Genomic DNA, 24,959 nt, shown 5'->3' on the forward strand with positions numbered 1-24,959 from the left:
TATAGTTTCATTCATTAATTAATTTAACTGCCCACTTCACAGATGGCTAATTCTAGAATATTCAGTTTGATGATTGTGGCAAACACGCCTGCCACAGGCCACCGAAGTGGCTTTCTTTGGGGCCCTCCAGCACAGAGACACAGGGAGATGATGTTAAAACAGTCCACATTTATTTGCAAGGGTCAGCAAGATGTTATAGCCGAGGAGCAGATGTTAAACCACTGTCATGACAGAGAGGCTCCACTGTGTGGGTGGGGATGGCAGATTTAACCTGTGCGCAGTGATTACCTCACTACGCACAGGTGCAGCCACTCCTGTTCCTGGGTCCAATTAGCCTGGCCAATTCTCTCATTCTCAACCAATCATCCAATTGGCCAGGTCTAATTAGCTTGACCCAGGGCAGGTGTGGCTGCTTAAACCAGCCATCCCCACACCACATACCCCCAACGCCAAACTGAGGCCAGGGAGAATCCCTGGCCGAAGCCTACTCTCCCCCCCCAGCACTCCAACCAAGTGAAGAAAAAAAAAACCAAGCGCCCTTAACACTTTAAGGGCCCCGGAACAGTCCAGTACACAGCCGTGACCCTCCCCCGGATGATGAGGCAGCCCTCCCCCCTCCTCCCTCTCGGAGCGCGGGGATTCCTGGGCTGCTCAGCTGGTTGGTGGGGATGTCACCGGCTTGGGCTGTTCCAGGGGCTGTGGTGGGGTGGCTGGGCTGGCTGGGCTGGCTGGGCTGGTGGGCTGGCTTCCTTGTGGCGCTGGGGACCAGGAACCCTTGCAGGTGTGGTGGCCGCCAGTCGGCTCTGCTGGAAGGCTGGTGCAGGCTTTCCCCTTCACGGGCTCCGGGCAACCCAACCAGGCCAAAACAACGAACTAAAACAACCAACAAGACAAGAAAGGAAGTAATACGGTGCGGCCACTGCTTGTGCGCCGCCCGTAGCTGACCCGCCTTCCCGGCCAAGTCCAGCTCACGGCGCGACCACCTCTCGTGCACCGCCCGTAGCTGACCTGCCTTCACGGCCAGGTCCAGCTCCCCAGCGTCCCAGCTGAGGATCGCTTCCTTCCCCTCCATGGTCATCTCCCGCTCCCCGTTTTTGGCCTGTAGGATCCGCCCGAAGCCCTGTCAGGAACACCTCCACTGTCCCTCCTCCAGTGTGCTTCCTGGCTGGCCCTCCTGTGCCTCTTTCTTGTGCCGGAGAAGCCCCACGTTGGGAGCCGACTGGCGGCCACCACAGCCACGAGGGTTCCTGGTCCCCAGCGCCACAAGAAGGCCAGCCCACCAGCCCAGCCACCCCACCACAGCCCCTGGAACAGCCCAAGCCGGTGACACCCCCACCAGCCAGCCAAGCAGCCCAGGACTCCCCGCGCTCCGAGAGGGGGGAGGGTCACGACTGTACTGGACTGTTCCGGGGCCCTTAAAGTGTTAAGGGCGCTTGGATTTTTTTTTTGTGTTTTTGGTTTTTTTGGTGCTTGGTTGGAGTGCTGGGGGGGGGGGAGTAGGCTTCGGCCAGGGATTCTCCCTGGCCTCAGTTTGGCGTTGGGGGTATGTGGTGTGGGGATGGCTGGTTTAAGCAGCCACACCTGCCCTGGGTCAAGCTAATTAGACCTGGCCAATTGGATGATTGGTTGAGAATGAGAGAATTGGCCAGGCTAATTGGACCCAGGAACAGGAGTGGCTGCACCTGTGCGTAGTGAGGTAATCACTGCGCACAGGTTAAATCTGCCATCCCCACCCACACAGGAGAGCTTCGGTCATGACTGGGTTATATCTGCTCACTTTGGCTGTAACATCTTGCCAAACCCTCGTTAATAAAATCTGGACTGTTGGAACATCTTCTCCCTGTGTCTCTGTGCTGGAGGGCCCTAAAGAAAGCCACTTCGGTGGCCTGTGGCAGGCGTGTTTGCCACAATGATATCGAGAGTGTTTTCCCCCAAAGTATTTACGAACGTCAGTGCGATAACTCTTTAATCATGTTTCGTAAAGTACCCCCTTGATGAAAATAAAAAAATACCAAATAATTAGTATGCGACATTTCCTTGATTATTAATAGACATTGTTTGGGTACCTAATTACTAACAATTCCATCAAAATTTAGTGCAATGGTGTTATTCACCTCTCACAGATCATGGTTTCATTAGGATAATTCACTTGTTTTTCATAATAAATACATGTTCAAACTCTTTTTTCTGTATATTGGAAAAACCTAGATATAAAATACACTAGTTTTATATAACATTGAATTTTAAATTTGTTTTACATTTTTAAACATTTTTTTTTTTTCATGGGGTGATGTTGCTAAATAGAGATGAGACACCTCTTCTGTTCAGGGTCAAATTGCCCCGTTCACTTAAAATCAAGCCAAATGAGTCATTTATTGAAAGTAATCTTTATTTATGCAATGTTTAGAATGTTTAGAACCAGAAATTAACAAAAATGAACAAGAGACGAGCAATATGAACGAGGCGTGTGTGTGTGTGTGCGTGTGTATCTGTGTATCTACACAGCACATGAGGGACAAGTCGTCACGGTATGCTTTGTGTAAATGAATTTTGCACGTCGCACATGTCGTGCTCATCTTGACGTCATGCAGACTTGGCACCTTTTCCACTTCCTTCTTCCCCCAGCAGCAACCTAGAAAGATGAGGGAGATGATTATTATGTCTTTTTGCTGATCCCGATCCCCTGACACGCACACATGCATGCGAGCGCACACACACACACACACACAAACACACTTACTTACCTCAGGCACTGGTGTACTAGGTGCAGCCCTCTCCTGGATCTCCCTCACTGTGGCTGCAGTGGCTGGGGTCCTTGTGCTGCCTCCGTTGTATATGCGGTACCATGAGTGCCTTCCCCAGCTTCTCGTGGAAGATGCGCCTCTTGTACAGCTTTGACACATTCCACTCAGGAAAAATCTCCGTCCAGATGATGAACGCATTGTAGGCCGATACATCAATTATGTTATAAAAAATGTCTAAAGGCCAGCGCACAGTCATTCGCTTGGTGCTGTAGGACCCCGTTACTTTTTCCAAGTTGTTCCAACCCCCCTTCGGTGGCATTGTAATCTAGGATCATGCTTGGTTTCTGGTCCTCTCTGGTGCTGATTTCGGCATTTTTATGGAGAGTGCTCATGAGACACTAGGGCTGTGGTGTCTGTGAAGACGAACTTGGACAATTGAAGGGCCCTATACTTGATCACCAACAGTTCGGCATATCTGCACTTTCTCACACTTTACAGGTGAGGTAGGGATAATGGATAATAAGGAGAAAGAGTGTTTGTATGTATGTGTGTATTTGCGTGTGTTAGATTGGGGTGAAATGTGTGTGTGTGTGTGTGTGTGTATTGGCATGTATTTCTATCTTTGTGAGAACCAAATGTCCCCACAAGGATAGAAGGATGAGGAAAATTACACATGGTGGGGACCTTTTGCTGGTCCCCACAAGTTCAAGAGGCTGTTTTAGGGTTAGGACTTAGGGTAAGGCATGTATTGGTTGGGGTTAGGGTTAGGGTTAGAGGTTACGGAATGAATGTAAGTCAATGGGAAGTCCTCACAAGTATAGCAATACAAACATGTATGTGTGTGTCTGTGTGTGCGTGTGTGCATGCGTGTGTGATTGGGGTGAAATATAGTGGGAGGGAGTAGGAAATACCTTATGTCTCACATCTGCAAAGAAAGAAATGGTCTAAATTTGACACTTCTGACCCCTTTTAGCCTCCACTTTCACTGTCGGGTCAAATGGACCCGAACAGTATCTCTGTGATATAAACATGCAGGGGGGGTTTGCAAATACATGAAATTAACCATTTTCATTTCAAATGTTGATTACACTAATTAAGGCCAGTAGAAGAAGTTTCATACTGAAAAAATACTTTTAAGTATTTTTCCTAGATTTTCAAACTTTAAAAAGGGTCAATTTGACCCGCAACATAACAGGAGGGTTAACCTGCTTTTCCCTCACTAATAATTGTCTACTACTTCTCAATGATTGCTTTTGCACCATATCTACCCGCCGTTCACCGAACGTATACACTGCATTATGACGTACCGTCCAGTTATTAACCAGCTACAATATTGCAAAGCCATGTAGATTCAACGGGAGCTCTTCTGTGCTTACTGGCCTGTGTTCTTCTTTAAAACCACGGACAGGTTTGCTACTGATATTTCACGCATTGCATAGCTATGTCATGGTGCTGCACTAACAAAGTAACAGACTGATAAACCTCCGGTTGAAGGAGTGAATCCCGCCTCGTCCTCAGGCAGATAATTTCCTCTTTTACACTAACGTTTTCTTACGCTTATATTTGCTTTACCAAATCTCACTCACTGCCACCCATATGCATTTCATGACGGCAAATGTATTCCTTTTATTAAAAAGTTACACCAGTTCACCACTCTGCCATTTCTACTAACTATACTTCTTCACTTGGCTACCTTACAAAACCTTACCAGCAAACGCCACGTTTCTACATTCATGCTACCTCGCCCTGTTCTCTATCTAGCCACATACTGTCAGGGTGGGCGAGGGAATGGACCCAAACGCAGAGTGAGGGGAAAAAACACAAAACTCCAAAATAGGATGAACAAAGACTTTACCAACAACTCCAGGAAAAAAAGGAACAAAAAGCCTCGCAGGGCAACTCACAAAACACAAAGAAAAACTTCAAAAAACACAGGAAACAAGAAAATACAAAAGTCCAAAAGCACATTGAAAACAGAACATGGGCAGGAACACACGGGGCAGGAACACGATCAGAGGCACGCACTAACAAACAACCAACAAGGATCCAGCACCTGAGTCAGGGAGAAGGGAACTTAAATAGACATGACACTGACGAGACACAGGAGGGCACAATGAACAATCAGGCCACAGAGAGGGAAGGGAAAACGAGACAACCAAAAAACAATAATTGAACAATTGAAAACAATAATACAATTAAACAGGGGGAGCAGGACACAAAACAGAAGTGCCGCCATCTGGCGGCCCAACAAGGAAAGACAGAGGGAAAACACAGAACCATGACACATACAAACAATTGTACGTTCTGCAACTCCCCATTAAAACATTACATTTAACATCATGACTCACTCATAATTATAACTACTACTAAACATGAAAAAAGCACATCACTGCAATGAATCTCATACATTACTTAACGCTCCACTTTAATAACTATAAGCTTATACAGACTGTTATATATACCATTCGATAAGGAAACTAAGCTCGCTCATGGTCACTTCATTTTCTTTGCACTATAGTCTGTGATCATGTCAACCTTCACCTACATGCCCATTCTACTTAAAACATATTGTTTCAACTACGCAATTTCATCATGTCTCCTAATTTCTCTCACACTGTTGTTATTTTCTCATATGCAAAGCCTGCTGGGACATATGCGTCTGCTCCTATTCTCCACTATCAAGTTTTCCGGTTCTAGCTGAGCAAAACAGCGAAGAGGATTCCTACCTGCAGATAAGCCTATCAAAATGCCTTATAAACCTTACAAACACTAAACGTGCATCTCCACGAAATAACAGACAACGGAGCAGGACAGAAGGTTACACAAGTTGCGATCTAGGGAGCTCTAATTCTACGGGCTTGCTGATTCTTTTGTCAATCAAGGCTCGTTGGATGGCCGTCAAATCCATGAATACATACACTGGCCATATTTCACCTCCGTTTCTGATGCGTTTACACTTACGCCACCGCACCCTTTGTCACAGCCACTGTTTTACATATATAGCAAAACGAAACGGCCAAGTGACTTGAAAGAATTGAGGAAATATTGGGTAGCATTGCTGGAATACATCTTATTTAGTTTCGGTGAGGCAAGATAGCCTATATTGTTTGTAGTACCGCAACTTGGTGTCATTTTGATATCAATACTTTTAATGGCAGGCGTGGATTTTTGCGGTCTGAATGAATGAGTTATAGACGGTGTCTTGTACGTGTGAGTAACTTGGCATTTTTGTACGTTGAAAATGTGTTTTTTTATGAGATGAAAGATTTACCCCACGCTAGTGATCAACAGAAGGTACGTCCTCCCACTGTAAAGATAAAGTGCTTGTTTGATTAAAGATGCAGCTTCCTTTCGGAACATTGTGGATCCTTTTTTGAGATCTTCACAGCTTTCGAGTTTTCTGAATAGAGGTAGAATCGCTGTGATGTGATTACAGGATGGCGATCCCATCATGTGAAAGAGGTGCTCCCTCTGCAATGCAAGTGTCGTGTTTTGTTAACGTACTTTTAGTTTTACTCTTTTAATTGCATCAGGTCTTTGTCTTTTGATCTATGAAAGCTGAAAATTAATTAAAATACGTAAAGCTACACAACTGAGCAAAAAATAAAAAAGGTAGTGGCTTTGAAACTTACAGATATATAGCCTTTAAAATTTACTAACGGTAGGTATTCTATTACACTGGTAAACTTGCACACAACTCTCAACAACGCTAATATGACATGATACTGCATGATAAATGCGTGGTTCGTTTCATATAGTGAACGACCCAATAGATCGAACAAATTACACTGAAAATATCATTAATTATTTCGAAAGTAGTTATTAAATACTATTAAAAGAATATAAAAAGAATATGTCTTGACTACAGATCTGTGTTTTCAAATTCAAGCACACGAGACCACGGCGAAAAATCCGGTTAATTTCCGGTCACTCAGGAAAGAATTTGTTGCCTCAGCACAGATATACGCTAGTTGTCACACTTTGTGACCAGTGTAAGTTCCTAAAAATTAAATAATTACAGCAAGCCTAAATTAAATTAACGAACGTGCCAATGAGAAAACAGAATTTAACCTCATTTTTAAAAAGACTGGTTCATAATAACTCGGGGCGAAATATTGAGTGGTTTTTGTGGCGGCTTTGTAGTGGCGGCTAATGTGATTGGCTTATCCGGAAAGCTTGACTTTCCGCCCAGTAGTAACACAATAAAACCCGCCAGTATTCGAAAATTTGTTGGCGCTCTGCTTACTGTTACAGTACAGATTCTGTCGGCAGTAGAAACGTTGAGGTAAGTCGGTAGTTCTCATTAGCGCTTTATACTCTAGAAACACTGGTGTAAATCATAGACTATAGGCTTTCTAGTGGGCTGCTCTTGTCTTAATTCGTTTGCCATACGCACGGCAGACAATAAGGATTGTACACCAGATCTATCTTTCTCAATGATTTATGTGACCTTGAATGACATGCATTTAAGGAAACTACGTAGGCATATTGTAGGATGTTCTTCTTATCGTATGCTAATAACTTACAGTTTTCAAATCATATAAAATACATTTATTGATCTCTTATTTAACCAGAAGCCAGAGTGAGAATATCAATTTTACGAGAAAGACCTGGAGGAAGTTCAGTTTAGGGCAGTGTATACCTAACATCTGCCACCACTCAGGCTAACCGAAATACAACAGTTTATCTTGTAAAGCAGACTGGTAGGATAGCATACTGTACATAGCTATGATATGTGTTCCTTATCCAATATACGGAACATATTAATTAAGATGAGGTTCCTGTGAGCCCGCCGTACGCACATCTACTTTACATGCATTAGTGTGCCCCGAAAGTTTTCCATTTGGGAGCACAAGGAAAAAATGATAGTACAGAGCCTCTGCCATAGCTGCAGGTGCGATTTTAAATGGCATTTGCGACACAATTGCGATTTTAAATGGCATTTTTATTATCATCATTGCATGACACCAATATGATGTGTATATAGAACATAATGGTCTAGTGAACTAGAAAAAAACACGCATGGGGTTGACTTGCCTATTCTGTCTGTTTGTATAGCCTAGGCGAAGTGGACTTTTAGAGTGATAGGACCAACAGATTCGGTTATGGATTATACAGATTATAGCTTTCTGCTGCTAATTGATTAGACCCCACCTCTGTTAAGAAAGTAAACTCTAGTTGTGCACGTGGCAAGTGGTTTAGCATTTAAAACAGCCTATTAAAAACTTTTCAGCGTTTTTCAGTGTTTATACTTGAATTGTGTCCTTGTGACCTGGTGTGTAGGAGAAGTTGCATAGCCTATGCATGTGCTATATTCTTTGACAAAATTCATACTTGAGTTGGCTATCTTCTAACTCGACTACTGAGGATCCCGTCGGATGTTTATTGTGAACTTGTCACAGGCTGCTTTACTTATCTGAGGAAAGAGTTTTACTTTAGATGGGTTTTATTGATACTGACAGGCTTCATGGCCGGCGTTGTATTTTTTTTATTTTCCTGTTTAACCGCAAACATTGACGAAGGAGGCTAATTGTTAAAATAAAATGTGAGTTTACTTTTTTACATGTTGTATGTGTCACCCTCTTGAATAATGTGAAACCGCATTATGTAAATGTACTAAAAAGGACTCGGGTTCCCGTAACTGTTACTAAGGATGTGATGCAATAGGAAGGTGTGGTCTTGCGAGGGAAGTGGCCTCAAACAACCTCGTCCCCTGTCCTGTTCACAGCATATGATAGAGGTCTATTATATTACCTACACGCGACATACTCAGAGCCCTACGAATCTTCGGCTCTTCACTGACTATTTCCATCCCCTTGAGAAAAAACCGCCCCTGCGGCGACGTTCTTACGGCTTTCACGCCGTGAATTCAGCATTATCTTCCGTAATAGGGTTTCTGAGAATTGAAGCATCATATAAGCGATCAGTCAGTGCGGATGTGTTGATTAAAAACTTCTGCTTGTGCGATGATTCATTGTTACCAGCGTTGGCCCATCCTCCACAGTGACGCAATAATGCGTGGGGGGGGAGAGGGCATCACCACGGTTCCACGTTGTGACTGGCGAAAGCACGTGCGTGAATTTAACACCTGCGTCGTACTCTGCCAGCAGGAATACACCCAAACGTTTATTATCTATCCGTTCTTCAGACGACGTGTGAAAAAATGGGAATTTAATAAAGATCCCGTCGCCACCAGAAGGTGAGTATGATGTCGTATCCAGGTAGCCAATTATGACGACTTGCGCCAACCTTGAATATATCTCGGCTAGCTAGCTAGACGGGCTAAAGCGGCTTCCGTCCATTGATCAGCCACTTGAGCTATAACTCCGCTTGCCTTTTCCCATTTTCTCTGTTTATTCAGTTCATTTTTCTCGTTAAGTTTGTGTGTCCTTCCTTGTCCGTACGAGAATACAGCCACAATGATTCTCTTGTTCCCTGTAGCTAGGCGTCCGTCTGTTGCGGGGATTAAAATAAAGGCCCTTTGTCTAACCAGTTCAGCGGCTCCCGCTGTCACAGTACATTTTTTAACGGTAGATTTAGTGCGTCGGTTCGCTCGCTAGATCGTTGTAACTTGGCGATTTACCAACCCAGTCGTTTTAGGAATACGAAGTAGTTAGCTAGCTCAATCCACCTATATGCTAACGTGATAGCCGTCCACCATTAATTGCGGCAGTGCTTTTCCCTTTCTGCAGTGAGCTACTGGCTTTATGGGGGCTACACACATTTTTTTCGTTTTTGTAGGAAATACATGTAGCATGTTATCCAAGTGTCTTACAGTTTCAGCGTTGAGCTGCCCTACAGTAAAAGTATGATCTTTCCAGGCACGTTGCTGGTTACGCCGAGTGCGGACGTGAGGTTTTGACAAGACGTGCGCAGATTCTTCTATAATTATGACTTCGAGTGAGCCAACATCGTGGATGATGTGACATCGAAGCCTCACTGTATTAAAGATACTTAATGGCACTTGACAGGAAGTGCTGTAGACGCGGTCCGGCGTTCGTTCACCTTGAATGACTGGGGGACGCGTTAACTAGGTCGACCGTATCAATTACGTTCATGGGGTGGCAGTCGGTATTGCTGATGTGCTACCACTGCTAACGACGACGCACTTTATCGCGATGGTAAAATGTAGCCTATTTTTAGTAAACCGACGATATTTGGGTTCAGTAGTGCTTTGTGTCCGAGGAGTTTCTAGAATATTAGCTACAACATATTTGCGCTCTCGGTGCAAACTAGGATTACCGGGCCTCCAAGGCTAATTCATTCATTCATGTCCGTGACGGTCCGCCGACTGCGTATGCTCCAGATAACAAAATGGATGCTTGTTTTGAAGAGAGGTTGTGCAAGGAGATCCGCCGTTACCCACATTATACTGTCCCCTCAACATTTAACGAACACAACTGTCTGTCAAAAATAGGTGACATGCCCACAAACAGCCGATTGTGGGCGTCGCCGCGCATAGTGTGGCTTCACCGGAACCGCGTGCGCGTCCGGGCGACCGATACCGGCAGCTGAACGCGGAAAGTATGAAGCAGCCTGTTGCTGATTGTCGCAATGACCGCAGTGAACATAGGAAAAACGGGAAAACTGCTTCCAATTAATTTTTTTATCCGTATTTTGAATTTGCCGTGCTTATTCAATTTTTACCGGTTTATCTGGCCTTTCATATATCCGCCTTTCATTCTGGTTTCTTTTGTGGGAGTTTACTGCATGGACTGAATTCGTGGTAAGGAGCTTAATAGTTCAGTGCAGGCCTGTTTAGGCGCGTCTAAATTACTTCTTTTTGTGAATGTTTAAATGATATGCGCAAGTACATCTGGAGTAGCGTTAGTTTTGATAACTATGTATCATTTTAACGTGCCTGAGCTCCGTGACAGTAGTCGAAGGGGCTAAGTTTCTAAATGCAGTATTGACAATGATTATGAATGAATAATGATGAAACAGTTATGCATACCACTGAAGCTGATTCCAATCCGTCAGGACTGACTGGCTATGTTCGTGTTGACAAAAAAAAGGTTGTATGGATGTGTACTAAACAATGCAAATGACCTGTACAGGGCTGAGGCAGACACAGACCTGCACTACTTGGGACAGCTGTCTGTTATTATTTCCCTGACCTGGTGTGTCCTTGGGCCTAGGTTCACCCAATGGGGTGATTGAGGTAGTGTGTGTGCATGTGTGTGTGTGTGTGTTTTCCCAGACAGAACATGCCCAGACAGGGTGTGATTAATAGGCCTTGGCAGTAAGGGCAGCTAGTCACAGCTGTGCAGTGAGTGATGGGGGGACACAGTGCTGTGTCGGCAGTGACTCAGCACGGATTTCGGGGCAGATGGAGTGGGTTGGGGTGTTTATTCCCCCTTCCTTCCCCCCTTCTCTTCATTCAGCTCTCCTGGCCCTGTGCTTACTGCCAGAGACTGCTCGTTTTGCCCAAATTATCCCAGAGGTTTTTTTTCCCCACCCGGATGCCGGCACACGAGTCGGGTACGTCAGACGGAAACTATCCCACTTCTCCATTCAGTTACCTGCTGCTTTCTGGCCGTAAGCCTGCAGGGCTCTGCAGTGCTCCCATTACAGGAGCAATTGCTCCTGAAAGTGATCGTGTGCCAACTGGAAAAGTAATTAAAAGAGCACATCTACTTATTGGGATGCAATGGTCCGCTCCTGAATTTTTAAACTTAGGAGCACTTGTGTTATGTAGCGTAGAGCTTTGGACTACTGGTTAAATAAGTACGTCAACCCAGATTAACTTGGAGGAACTGGATGGCAGGTCACATTTAGTCAACATGGGAACTGAAAAAGTTTAGATCAGGGGTCCTCAATCTTATCCAGAAAGGGCCGGTGTGGGTGCAGGCTTTCATTCCAACCAAGCAGTTACACACCCGATTCCACTAATCAAGGTCCTTAGCAAAGACTCTAGTGGTTGATTAGTAGGATCAGGTGTGTCACTGCTTGGTTGGAATGAAAGCCTGCACCCACACTGGCCCTTTCCGGATAAGATTGAGGACCCCTGGTTTAGATCCTTAAACTAAGCTACCTCTTGTCTCCCTGTGCTTTGACTTTGATAAGTGCAGTTTGCTGTTGACACACTGCACCTGGGTTTCTGTGTCAAAGTGCAGTGTGTGTGTGGGGTGTGGGGGGGGGGGGGTGAGAAAAATGAGCTGTGCTCCGGAGGAGGGGAGCGTTCCCCCAGAATTGGCCATCCCCCCTGAATTGGCCCGTCCCCTGACTAAATTACTTTTTTTTTCTGGCACAAAGACCCGCCTGTTTACTGTGGGGCCAGGCTGCCGGCCTCAAAAGCATAGCAGCACCGCGGTCCCCCTGCTTGTACAACCTCAAATAACAACCCCCCTCTCTCCCCCCTCAACGCTCACATCCACACACAAAACAACTGCTTCCACAGTCAAGCAACTGAAGCCAGAGTGTAGCAACTGCCTGCTTTCCTCAGAACGGACAGAGAAGAGCTCTGCTTGGCAAAGTTTGTGTGAGCACTACCTGGTGCCTGCCAGCTGTACACAGGTATGCTGTTACTGGACGCACACCTTCAGTCTGTTTACGTCCTAAAATACTGCTGCATTGTGGGTTTGGAAATGTATTTAAGCTGTTGTTCTTTGTGTTCGGTAGCGTTTAGCAAAAGAAACGCAGAACTGTTGACACAGCCAGCGTTGATCGTAATTTTAAGTCCATGTTCTTAACATGAGACCTTCAAAAAAGGAACATTTTAAAAATGTAATTTTATCATTTTAAAACTGATGCTTCTATTACATGCTGAAGGGCAAAACAATCAATTGGTTTGTATAGGGAATGTATAGAAATATAACTTCTTGAGGCAAAAAAGAGGTTTTTCACAGAGCAGTGTTCAGCCAAACCAGACGGCATTTCTCATGGGAATACTTTACATGGTTTTGCTGAAATCACGTTTGATCCTGTCGATCGATATAAAAACATGCCATTTTATTTGCATAAGTTCTTTGAAGTCTGTACTCGTCCACTTTGTTGTGGAAATGGTGGCAGCTGGCAACGTAAAACAGCCGGTAATGGCATGGGAGTCAGCCAACACGGTCAAACAAATGGCAGTTATTCATATCCGCCCAGAGTTTCCGTGTCATTCATCGCTAATGCTAATGTTTTTCAAAAGTAATGGCAACTCATTTTTAAATTTGTAGTACAATTTTTTGTGAATGTGCTACAGTGGTTAAAAAAATGTATATAATAGGTCAGAAAACGAAAGATATTTCAGCCTATCAGACCAGTATTGGAAATAGACGTGCATATTTAACTAGACAGGCAGGTACGCCCTCAGGTAACCTAAGCTTGTGAAGTCCCGGAAGTAAGTCTGTACTGCGTGTGCTGTGTGCTGAGGACAAAATGTTGGAGCTCCCTTGTAAGTAAATGAGCAATATCAGACTTTTAAAGGCAAAATTAAACGTCCTCGGTGGTATTTTGAAACTCGATTGACGACTGTTGCGTTTCATATGAAAAGCAGATTGAAAAATATGCATAATGTAATAAAATATGCACATTTAAATAAATATTTTAGATGGTATGAACTTATATTGTACATCACTTTGGATAAAAGCGTCTGCCAAGTAAATGTAATATTTTGGCAAGGCTTCTGGACAAAAATAACCATTGTTTCAGAAGCTGCTGCACATAATGAAATTTGTGATCACCAAAAAAGGTTTTTATTTGGTTGTTAAATCACCTTGGATTTCTACATTGAATTCAATGGGCAGCACGTGCTTTTGCCCTCAAGCATTCGCAGTAGTTTCCTGTTACTTCCTAGGTTTCACCCCCTGGCCTTTCAATACCCTCTCCAGCTCCTATGTAAGCTCTGTGTATTGGCAGCTCCCTCATATACATTTGCCTCCAGTGCACTGTTGCTTTGTGGGGACACTGACCTTCAGCCTTCACAGATTATTCTGATTGATTGCTGATCATATGGATTATGTGACCCGATAGAGTCTTTAAATATAGAAGTGTAACGTTGACTATGGCTGATAGCACATGCTCTCAGTTGTTATCATTTGTTTACTGTAGACTCATCTTGTCTGTCCTTTTTCAGACCACAGTCTGCTTAGAAAATAGCCTTGAGCTGAATATAAAAAATATTATGTACACAGTGCACTGATCCCACGGTCTGGTATTGAAATGGAGACTCAGCAAGTGGCAGCCGTGGCCAGCAGCCACGCAGGGCTGCGTGTGATTGGTTGTAGCCTCCCACAGGGAGGGAGGGAATCAGTCTGTCGCGGTGACTGCGTTTCACCCCTCAATTTTTAGGAGCAAATAAATGTTCCTAAAACGGGAGCACTTCAGAACTCTTGAGTGTGTGTGTTAGGGAACTTGGCTGGGACTTGCAAATGAGTGCAAGGTTGAGGCTTAAAAATAGACTTTAGCTGTGCATGATGGGACACGCTGGCACCGAGGCTCTGGAACAGCTCTTTCCACAGCTACGTGCGAAGCTTCCATCCGTTTATTCATCTGGATGGCAAAGCGGCTCAGTAATTAAAGATCTGACGCCTGGAGGTTCAGAGAAACAAACCTTCCCTTCTGGCGCTCTGTTATTGTGGCCTCGAACAGACTATAGTTCACCTGACCTGCTCCTGTTGAATTTCGAGGTTTGTGGAATGTAAGCTATGCGTGTTGCTCTGGATACAGTGGGAAAACAAAGTGGACTGTGAGTGTAATCTGTGAAAGGCAGCACTGCAGTAAGAGAGAGATGGATGTAGGGTTGAATGAGGCTAGCCGACTGAGCTGTGTTCTAACTCTGTGCACGCGTGTGCGTTCTCACGCTCGCGGTTGGTGAACGTGCTCGCTCGCTCGCTGAAGAAAGGCTGGGAACCCTGAAATTTGCCACTTTAACCCCAATTTGTCCTTGCGTTCTGGGCTCGGTGAAGCTTAAGGAGCCGATAAGGGAATGAGTATTTGTATTTGCCCGTGTGTCTGAAGGGCCGAACTGAGGCCTCCCTGTGTTGTGTGCTCCTCAGGACCAGCAGAAGCAGTGAAGAATGAAGCCCCGGGACGAAGCCCCCGTGGATCGGTGAGTGCACTGATCCCAGACCGGTGGCGGCGGCCGGGTGGCTGAGCGTAGCGGGGGGGGGGGAATCCGGCTTCTCTGCGCTGTTCCCAGATCAGGGGGCTGGGGGTGGGGGTGTGGTGGGGTTTGGGCCTGAGGTGTTCCAGGCCTGACGCTCTTCTCTCTCCCTAACAGAGGCTGGCTGGTGGGCATCATATTCTTCATCCTGGGCCTGGGGACGCTCCTACCATGGAACTTCTTTATGACCGCCACCATGGTAACGGGACACTATTTTGCATACACCCATTCAGGTCAGCTTGATTGGACCAATAGGAAATGTAATTTAAGGCCACACTCTTGACAAAGGGATTAGCTGAGCATTTGACGCACCATTTATATTCAGTAGTTGGCTTTAGAAATGGCTTTGCCAGCACAGCTACACAGCTAATACATTTGCACAGTTCTTTTCTTACAGGCGTTAACTTTGATTTAAGTCTGCGTTATAAGCATCAATAATTGTCATATTTTAAAGTTTACTTGTTAGCTTCCTCAGGTTAACTGGATAGCGTTCCTTTGGGTATCACTTGTTCTCCAGAGCAGGCTGATAGGTTTGGCTGGGGATTGGTTTGAATTTGTGAGCCACAGAGCTCCTTTTGTGGGCTGACAGTGGAAAAAGTAGTCTTTTGTCTTTAGACTTAAGCACAGGGCTGTTAGTCTTAGCAGGGCTATTAGCCTTAGACTGCTCAACCCCGCCTCAGGCTGTTGTTTGGGAAGAGGTGCTCTCCCAAAGGCTGTGGCACTTAGCACTGTTCTCAGCAGTGATTCAGACGTGCAAATCATTCCCAAAACACCCGCAAAACGCATGCGCACTCTCTTCTGGGTGAGATGCATTGTCCCTGTTACACTGCATTACAATTACAATCACTTAGCAGATGCTGTAGTCCTCAGCCATGTACAGCAGTGGGAAAACATCAGTGTTATCCCCAGAAATACAAAACTGTGATGTTGCCTAGAATCAATAAGTCCAATGTTAACCTAACAAAGAAGAATTTGTATTGTAAAAAAAGGAAGTACCACAACACAGATAGCATATTTTACATAGCTATACCTGCACTATTATCACAAAAGGAAATCCAAAGAAAGAAAGGGTATCTAAAGGGGTTATAGAAATCATGGTGCAATCTGAAGAGGTGAGTGTTCAGAAGATGGGCAGGCTTTCTGCTGTCCTGGCTGTACTGGGAAGCTCATTCCACCACCGAGGGTCCAGATCAGACAGACGTAGTCACCAGTTGGGGGGGAAACCAGGAAATGGTTTTTGTATTATGGGAAAAGCCACTTCCCTTCAGTCAGTATCCTGCGTTTCTCTTCCTGCAGTACTTCCAGGATCGTCTCAACACATTCGTGTCGGTTAATGGCACTTCCGTGGCTCAGAAAGAGTACTACTTCAACAACTGGATGACCCTGCTGTCCCAGGTTCCCCTGCTGCTTTTCACCTTCCTCAACTCCTTCCTGTATCAACGGTGAGGGCAATTGGGGGGAGGAACACGAGCAGAGCGAAGCAGAGCTTTGTCGGTTCTCACATTAAGCCCAAATTTTCTGGCAGCAGGGCTTTTGCAATGTCAGGAAAATTAAAACATTTAATTACATTGAAACATTACGTGTTGAAGGAAATGATACGATTTAACCCGCAAAGGTGTAAGATCACAAATATGTCATTAGAATGTTCTTATCAGTACAATCTAATGCTGATGTAACGATCACTACTGGCATTTTAAAGCAATGGAGTTCTAGAAAACTGACTTAGAACTCTGAAAAAACATTCCAAAAAGCCTACTCTTCAAAGGGTTAAGGGTCAAGGTTAATCCCATGACCTGAAAACAAGCAATAAGTGGCCTGTCTGTCCATCTGTCCTTCTGCCCGCTAGTGTCTCGGAGAAGGTGCGGATTACAGGCAGTCTCGTCTGCATCCTCCTGCTCTTCATCATCACTGCTGCCCTGGTCAAGATCCCCATGGCAGACACAGACCGTTTCTTCTCCATCACCATGGCAACCATCTGGTTCATCAACTGTGAGTTCTGGCCTGTCAGCTGGAGTGCTGTTGAGACGCATGAATTACTGTTGAAAAGTCAAATGCGAGAATGCGTGTTTGCATGTACTCGTACGCGTGCGCACTTGCGCACATAGACGTGTGCTTGTATATGTTTGCTTAAAGCATTGATATTATATTGACTGCTACTCAAATCCTTGCAGGCCGTTTATTGCCATTTTATTGACTTGACTTAATCAGTCAAGTCAATAAAATCCCAGCCACTGGGACGCCTGTTTTCCATAAGCAAATTAGCATTACCCAAAAGGAGTAACTCATTAAATATTGACTTGGGTGTGACTCAAACAGAAAGCAGATTTCCATGATAAATACTTTGTGTGTTTTCATGAACGTCAACAGCTGTGGGCTCATGTACAGTAGCCCATTGAGCCTTTATTGCTGAACATGGTGCTGTTTACTGTGAAGTGATGCAGTCTAGCGGTTGAGGGAACTGAGCCAGCATACAGGACGAAGCCAAGCGGAACTCCTCAGGCTTGGCACTCTGAATAGTTTAAATACCCAGCAGGATAGATGGATAATCTGTGGGAAAATCTGAGCTATGTAAGTCACTCAGGAGGAGGTAATCCGCTAAATGGGTAAATTAATAATGTGATTATCTGAGTTGCTCTGTGGGTTCATCCATCCATCTACGCTGGGTTTAAGCCAGCTGGGGAGTTTGTAGGCGGTAATTTTGCTGGTCATGAGGTGAGTGCTTGCTGGTTATGAGCTGAGTGTGAGCCATTAGTACAGGCGAAGTCATGTGAAGATTTTGAGCTGATTGCGTTTGATGCTTGTGAAGGCGGTATGTTTGATTATGACCACAGTGGCGGTTATGAGAGTAGCCTGTTTGGGCTGGTGGGGATGCTAGTGTGTTTGGAGGTTATGAGCAGCGTGTGTTTTGTGGTTGTGAGTGCAGTGGCTGACCGATGCCCCTCTCTCCCCAGCATTTGGGGCTGTGTTGCAGGGCAGCCTGTTTGGGCTGGTGGGGATGCTCCCGCAGAAATACAGCGCCGTGTTCATGAGCGGCCAGGGCCTGGCCGGCACCTTCGCTGCTGTCGCCATGCTGCTGTCCATATACAGTACGTACCGCCTGCGCGCACACACAGACACACACACAGAGACACACGCACAGACGCACACACAGATGCACACACAGAGACACACACTCGCACGCACAGACGCACACACAGAGACACACACTCGCACGCACAGACACACACACAGACACACACACGCATGCACACACACACACAGACACGTGCACTGACACACACGCACTCAGACACAGACACACATGCATGCACACACACACATTAATCTTCATTTATAGTTTATGAGAGAACATGTTGTGAAGCTGTTCTAAAATGACAGCCTGGTGTTACTGTGTGGTTGAAGTGGGTGTGTCTGACTCCTCTTCCTCTCGTCCTGCGCAGGTGAAGCCGGTAAGGAGTCGGCGGCGCTGGGCTACTTCATCACCCCCTGTGTGGGCACCCTGATCACGCTGCTGAGCTACATGCTGCTGCCGCATCTGGTGAGTTTAGCCCCACGGTGCTCTGGGACTACATTACCCAGAGCCCCCCACCCTAGCCTCACTATGTCTTTCATGGATATGTAGCCTGGCCAGATAAGCAGACCCCATTTTATCCCCCCTGTCAACAATAGCGACTAATAACACTGTTTAGGAGAGCCTCGATTTGGAGGTTGAGCTGCACCAACGTAGCTCCACAGTTATAGTTTTTATTAAACTGAAATATCCAGCACATTAGAGAAATATTTGAAGATTGAATTACCACCCCCAGCCTTAATATTATTCTTCTGTTATTCTGTCATACACACAAACTGTGTGCATTAATATTTGTTTGCAAAGTGCCCTTAATTTGTCTGTTCTGTGGAGGGTCTCGGGGGAACAGTATTCATGAAGGCCTCTCTAACGGGCGTGTTGGCTCTTGTTGCAGGAGTTTGCACGGTTCTATTTCAACAAAGGCAAGAACTACGAAGTGGAGACCAAGGACAAGCTCCTGGAAGGCAGCAGTGAGTTTGAGGCTCTGTGGAAGCAGGCAGTCTGCCGGTTTTGGGCCCTACTGTAACTGTTAATCAGTTTACATGGGTGACATTTTGCATATTGTCTCACAATGCGCATAACCAGCCCTTACGTCTGGATATTTGGATAAAACGTTTCAGGTTGTAGGGTGCTGTTGGATGGCTCATACTGGCTAACATTAACACTAGTGAAAATGAAATACCTTTATATGCACTTCTATATAAAGGTATCTTGTCTGTTATCACACCTGTCGGGATTTGACCCTGAAGAGATTGGGGTGGTTGTCAGACTGATGCTTTGCTTTTAAGATTTTTTTTGCAAGAAGATGCCATAGTAATACTGTCAGTTTTGGCTTTGTAGGGAAAGTATTGTCTTATCACCTTGAGCACCTCAACAAGTTAAAGATGGTTAGCGTGATCTACTGCTGCCATTATATCTAGGCCAGCTAACGTCTCTTCCTTTTTGAGAATACAGAGCTGAACAGCCAACATTCTCTCACTCAAGTTTCGCACACAGACACACCCTTACAGGCCACGAAACACACCAGCTACGTCAGTGTTCTTTTCAATTCTTAAAGGCACAGTATTTACTTTCCAATAGATGCCAATCATTCTAGTATAATAGAAAACAATGCCATGCGTGTTTTCATAAAGTATCAAATTTATGGTATGGTATCATTTTTAAATTTTGGTACCGCGATACTTTTTTTTTTAGTACCGGCATACAGCGCAACCCTAGCCTTTATCCAGATGTGTTGCATCAGAAACGCCAGCAGATCTTTTGTGAGAGAGAGAGAGAAGCCAGACTGGGTGGGAATCCTGTGAGAGTCGCACACCTTCACTCTCCCACTCATCCACAGTGCGATTGGTGGAGGGTCGGGGGTGGGGGCGGGGCTTGGGGGCTCTGTGACCAGGTCACACACTGTTACTTTGAATGTGGTGCTTTAAGCAGAGGTCCATTAATTTACATGGCCATGTAGAAATATGTGAAAAATCTATAGTAAGTCGCCTTGCTTGATGAACCTGATCCGGCGCCTGCGTTGCTAGGCTACGGCTGTACTGTAGATGGCTGACCTGTTTCTCCTCTCCACCAGAGGAAACGGTGGATCCAGGGAACACTAAGCTGAACGGACACGCCAACGGCTCCGTGCCCAACAGCAACGGGTTGCTGGCGCACAACGGCCACAAGGCGGACGAGGCCGGGCAGGCCATCATCACGCTGGAGTTGGCCGACGCACAGGAGAAGCTGTCCGTCAAGGAGGTCTTCAAGAAGGTACGGCGTCCCCCCTCGCCGCCCGAAATCTGCGTGCCGTCCTCACTTTGGCCCGCCCACGGTCTGTCCAGGGAGTCCTGAGAGAGGCGCTCTCCTGGATCACGAGTGGCCCTGACTCAATTCCTCAACGGGTCGTGTTGAGGAAATAAGTCAGGTTTCCGATGGGTTTCTAGATGTGCAGAGTCTCATTAGAATTATTTGTTAATGCACGCAAGCTGAGGAACTGCAGTATTGAGTTGACACATTGCCAGTTCCATGAAATGTTTTGAGTGGAGAGTTCCGCTTCTCATTAAATGTTCCCCCCCAGTCAGCCGTTTGTGTTCTTAGTCCCGTGGCGTGATGTCATTTCCTGCCACACTTTAGGTGTAAACACGCCCCTTCTCTCTCCCTCCCACTTCCCTCTCAGATTTGGGTGATGGCGTTCTGCGTGACCTTCGTCTTCATAGTCACACTGTCCGTGTTCCCCGCCATCACAGTGGAAGTGAACACCCTGTACGAAGGAACAAAATGGGGTACGTGCCCGCGTCTGTAACACACACACACTTCTGGGTGTCTTGTTAAACACCCCATTAAAATAAAAAGACCCTTCTTTCTAGCATTTGTAAATTTGCTTCCTACATAATCTTAAAACGAGGAACCACAATGGAAATAAGCTCTAGAACCCCCCCCCCCCCCCCCCCATGTCATTTTTTATGATTTTTTCTTGGATGAATTGTACATTTTTTAATTAATGGTGTAGTTCAATAAGTCAGTCTGAAGAACAGCTAGTCAGTCTTGTCACACAGCATGTGGTCTCAGCAGCTCTCAAACACATTTAAATATGGCAGACGCTAACGCTAACTGCCCGTGGCGCACTCAGTGCAGAGGAAAAGCGTAATGAAGAGGCCAGCTGAGCCCAGGCTCTTATATCAGCCGTTGGGAGCTCTGGAGGGCCTGGGTGACGTGTTTGGATGTGCCGGCACCTCTGCCGTCAGAGAGAGACAGCAAAAAGGTACTGACTCTCTCTCTCTCTCTCTCCATGCCTCCATCTCTTCCCTCCTTCCTCTCTCTCTCGCTGCCCCTCCTCCGCTCCGTTTTCAGAGGTCTACTTCATCCCCGTGTGCTGCTTTCTCTTCTTCAACATCATGGACTGGCTCGGTAGAACCATCACCACGGTGGTGCAGTGGGTGAGTGGGCGTCCCGCCATTTTACCGCCAAACTAAAACTGAGCAGACAGTTCATCGTTTGCGCATATTTTTTAACTTTCCTGTGAGCCAAAGCCTGAATGATGTCCAGAGGGGTGGTTGAGAGATATTTTCATATAAATGGACTGGGTTAACCAAATATGCATAATTTTTTTACCAGGATATAGCCTGGCTACATACTAGTCGGCTAGAAAACTTTCACTTTTCAACCAAATATAGCCAAGCTTTCACCTGAACGCCTTTTCACTGACTTTTCACTGCAGAAATGTTCACTGGTTTTCAGACAGGGACAGCGGTTGACAGAGAGGTTACAGATAGAGATGGGATCCCCAAAACTGTTCCACTCTGACCTTCTCGTTCGCTGTCCCACTCTCTCTCCTCCCTCCTTCCCTCTCCCTCCCTCCCTCCCTCCCTCCCTCTTGCTCTCTCCCTCCCTCCCTCCCTGTCGGCGCACAGCCCCGGAAGGAGAGCCGCCTGTTCCCGGCGCTGGTGGTCTCGCGCGTGATTTTCATCCCCCTGCTCATGCTGTGCAACATCAGGAACCACTACTACCTGCCGGCGCTGTTCCCCCACGACGCCGTCTTCTCTGTCATCATGCTGCTGTTCGCTGGCACCAGCGGGTACTGCGTGTGCCTGTCCATGACCTACGCCCCGCAGTGAGTCCCGCCACACGCTCTACACACACACACACACACACACACACACACACGCACGCACGCTCTGCACACACACGCACACACGCTGTACACACACACACACGCTCTGCACACACACACACACATGCGCGCACACGCTCTACACGCATACGCGCGCACACGCACAAACGCCTCGCACAGGCGCACACACCGGAACGCACCGGAACGCCGATTCAACTTGCTTTTACGCCCGTGAACCATGTAGTTTCCGGCACTAATGGGTTAAAAAGTTCATGAATAGGCTGAATTGAACCATGCAAACGAAGGCCCCTTCCGGGCAAGTTAGCAATAAAGAAAAGAAAAGAAACTGCACGATTTATACAAGGAATCTGCTTGAAAGCAAGCTAATGAGTCCTATCTGGGAGGGAATGGAGGAGATCAGCGTGGGGTAGAGCTGGAGGAGCTCGTTCTCTGTGGGGTGACACTGATCGGGAACGTGATGAGAGGGAGGAGTCGCAGTACCGGTTACGTAACGATCCTGTGTTTAGCCCAGGGGTGTGTCGGATGGACAGAGTTTAAAGCAGGTGCATCAGGCCACTGGAGTAATTGTAGAGGTTCTTGATGACGTTCATCCCGGCTGACTACTCATACCCCCCCCTTACGGTCCCCTCCCTCTTTCCTTTGCTCTCTCTCTCTCTCTCTGTCTCTCTCTCTCTCTCTCAGGCTGGTGGCTCCTAAAGATGCAGAGACGGCCGGAGCGTTGATGACGTTCTTCCTGGCCCTGGGTCTCTCTCTGGGGGCCGCCCTCTCCTTCCCCCTCAGGCTGCTTGTGTAGGAGAACCCGCCCCTCTTCCACAGAGGGTCACCCCATTGGCCAAGCAAGCATTCGCCACGCTTTCTCCACCAATCACAAACACACTCCATCGTCTCCACAAAAGTCTGAAGAACGTGGCAAGAAGACACTAGAGTTAGGGACAGGCATGGTTACCTTTTAAATAATTAACTTCCCATCGTCAAAGTGCATTCCTCAAGACCTGCAAAATAAAGGGAGAGAAGTATTCGTTTTTTAAAAATATGAACATTGTAACGTCTGGAAAGGTCAATCTTGCAGCAATTTCCCCGGCAATTATACAAAAAAGCCTCCGTCTCCACATGCCCACCGTCTCCTCAAATCACGGATGCACACCTCGGCCTCCACCAACTGTAAACGTGCGCTGCTCCACCAATCCGAAGGACAGTACAGAAAATCGTGGCATTATAAGAGTAAGTCTCTGATGACTGACAGGCATGTTAGCCTGACTGACCTGCTGAAGACTGTATAGTGGCAAGTGCGAGGTGAATGTAAATTTCAGGTCAGTGCTGGAACGCTGCTTCTGTTTTTGACGTAGTAATTATCTGATGTTGAATGCACTGCTCGGACCTTCGTACACCTGTTCTGCCACAGGTTTACAATTCGGCTTCCCTGGCCCTCAGATCACCACACCAGCATTTATAGGGTAAAATAGGAGGCCCTGACTGGCCCGTGGGAAGAGGTCAATAGATGTTGCTGTACGTTATTTTGTTTTTAAGAAAGGGCCCTTTGGGAAGGTGTGTGTTTGTGTAACCCTGCTGCCCTCTGAATCTGAGGTAAATCTGCACTATTTTCGAAGATCAAGGGACCTTTTTATTATTTTTTCCGGTTTTATTTTTTTAATTGATTTTTCTGGCATTTTAACTATTTTTATTATTGTTTAGCCTACTTTTAATTTTATTTCAAAATTGCAGACCTGCCAACCTACACGCATTTTGTGTACCAACCACGCAATTCTTGGTCAAAATACGCAGGTACGAAATGCCAGCTGAAACTACGCAAAAAAAATGATTAGTGTAATTTAATTACGGAAAACAATCAATCAATACAAAACAATACCGTAGATTTATTCGGTATTTAAACTACATCCCTCGGATTGAACCAGATGCTACGAATTTGTGATTGTGGTTCTGTAACCCCTCCCCGACCCACTCAACATCCACTGATAAACAGCGGTACTTCATTGCATTGCTGAGGTAAAATGGGAAGTGGGGAGTAATAATCAAGCACAAAAATGTGACCGTAATGTTAACATATAAAATGTTAAAACATGTTCGGTAACTTTACGAGATGATGCATTTTAAGGGGTATATGCTAATGGGATAAATTTGTGTATACAGTTGGCCGTAGTAGTAGCTCGCATACGATTTAGCCTCTTTACGAGACGTGTGAATAACTGATTGAGTAATTTAGCTGCAGTAACTCAAACGGAGACTCCCTGTTCAAACTTTGAATCGCGCACACTCTGTTGGAGCAAAGTGACCATTGCGTTGTTTGTTGTGACCAAGGTGTTTGACTATAGACTGCTGACGTAGCAAATAATTCCTATTATTGCAGCCAGTCACCCGACCAGCCTTGCAGTTAGAAAATAATCATGACGTCAGATGACGAGGATACTAACAAGGAGAGAGAGCATTGGACATATTTATTGATTTACTTCTGTTGCTATCAATGCTGTTATTGTTATATGTTGTTACATTTATCATTATTATTTTACATATTATATATGTATGCTTTGGCAATAATTACATTTGTATTTCATGCCAATAAAGCAACTTAAATTGAAAAATTGAAATTGAGCAGCAGACCCACTAAAAAGAAGCGAGTCCATGCCCCCCAGAAGTTCCTCACAAAATATCATGAGCAATGGCCGTGCCTCCGCCCCTCAAAACTGCCGCACCATGCATTTTGCATTATGATTTTGACATTAGCCACCAAGGAGCTTCGGGTAATAATTTAGCTAAACCTCTAGTTACAAAAGCCTACATTCCTAGATAATTTTTGAATACTTTTTTTTCATTAGGCCTATATGATGTGTGCCTATATAAGCTGATTAAATTATTTAATTATTAAATAAAAATGGAAATCATGAACATAAACTTGGTTTTATTCATAATTGACAGTTTTACATCACA

The 24,959-nt window shown here is 45.7% G+C and overlaps 1 protein-coding gene across 4 annotated transcripts; it reads left to right on the top strand.

Moving 5' to 3' along the window:
- Positions 1–6,981: 6,981 nt before the first annotated feature.
- Positions 6,982–23,755, top strand: LOC118235644 (equilibrative nucleoside transporter 2). 4 transcript variants are annotated; one of them, XM_035433202.1, is made up of 14 exons: positions 8,553–8,943; positions 12,145–12,260; positions 14,729–14,781; positions 14,953–15,034; positions 16,132–16,277; positions 16,682–16,824; positions 17,787–17,921; positions 18,276–18,373; positions 18,798–18,873; positions 19,977–20,155; positions 20,562–20,667; positions 21,236–21,321; positions 21,796–21,995; positions 22,698–23,755. In XM_035433202.1, exons 3-14 carry the CDS (start codon positions 14,750–14,752, stop codon positions 22,807–22,809), a joined length of 1,395 nt encoding a protein of 464 aa, XP_035289093.1. In that variant the 5' UTR covers positions 8,553–8,943; positions 12,145–12,260; positions 14,729–14,749; the 3' UTR covers positions 22,810–23,755. The 4 variants fall into 4 exon arrangements, with proteins under 4 accessions (XP_035289094.1, XP_035289093.1, XP_035289092.1 ...); XM_035433203.1 differs by lacking the exons at positions 8,553–8,943; positions 12,145–12,260 and adding an exon at positions 6,982–7,029; XM_035433201.1 differs by lacking the exon at positions 12,145–12,260 and having other exon boundaries at positions 8,554–8,943.
- Positions 23,756–24,959: the final 1,204 nt, after the last annotated feature.

Source organism: Anguilla anguilla, chromosome 9 (assembly GCF_013347855.1).
Source record: "Anguilla anguilla isolate fAngAng1 chromosome 9, fAngAng1.pri, whole genome shotgun sequence".
NCBI classification, from domain to species: Eukaryota; Metazoa; Chordata; class Actinopteri; order Anguilliformes; family Anguillidae; genus Anguilla; species Anguilla anguilla.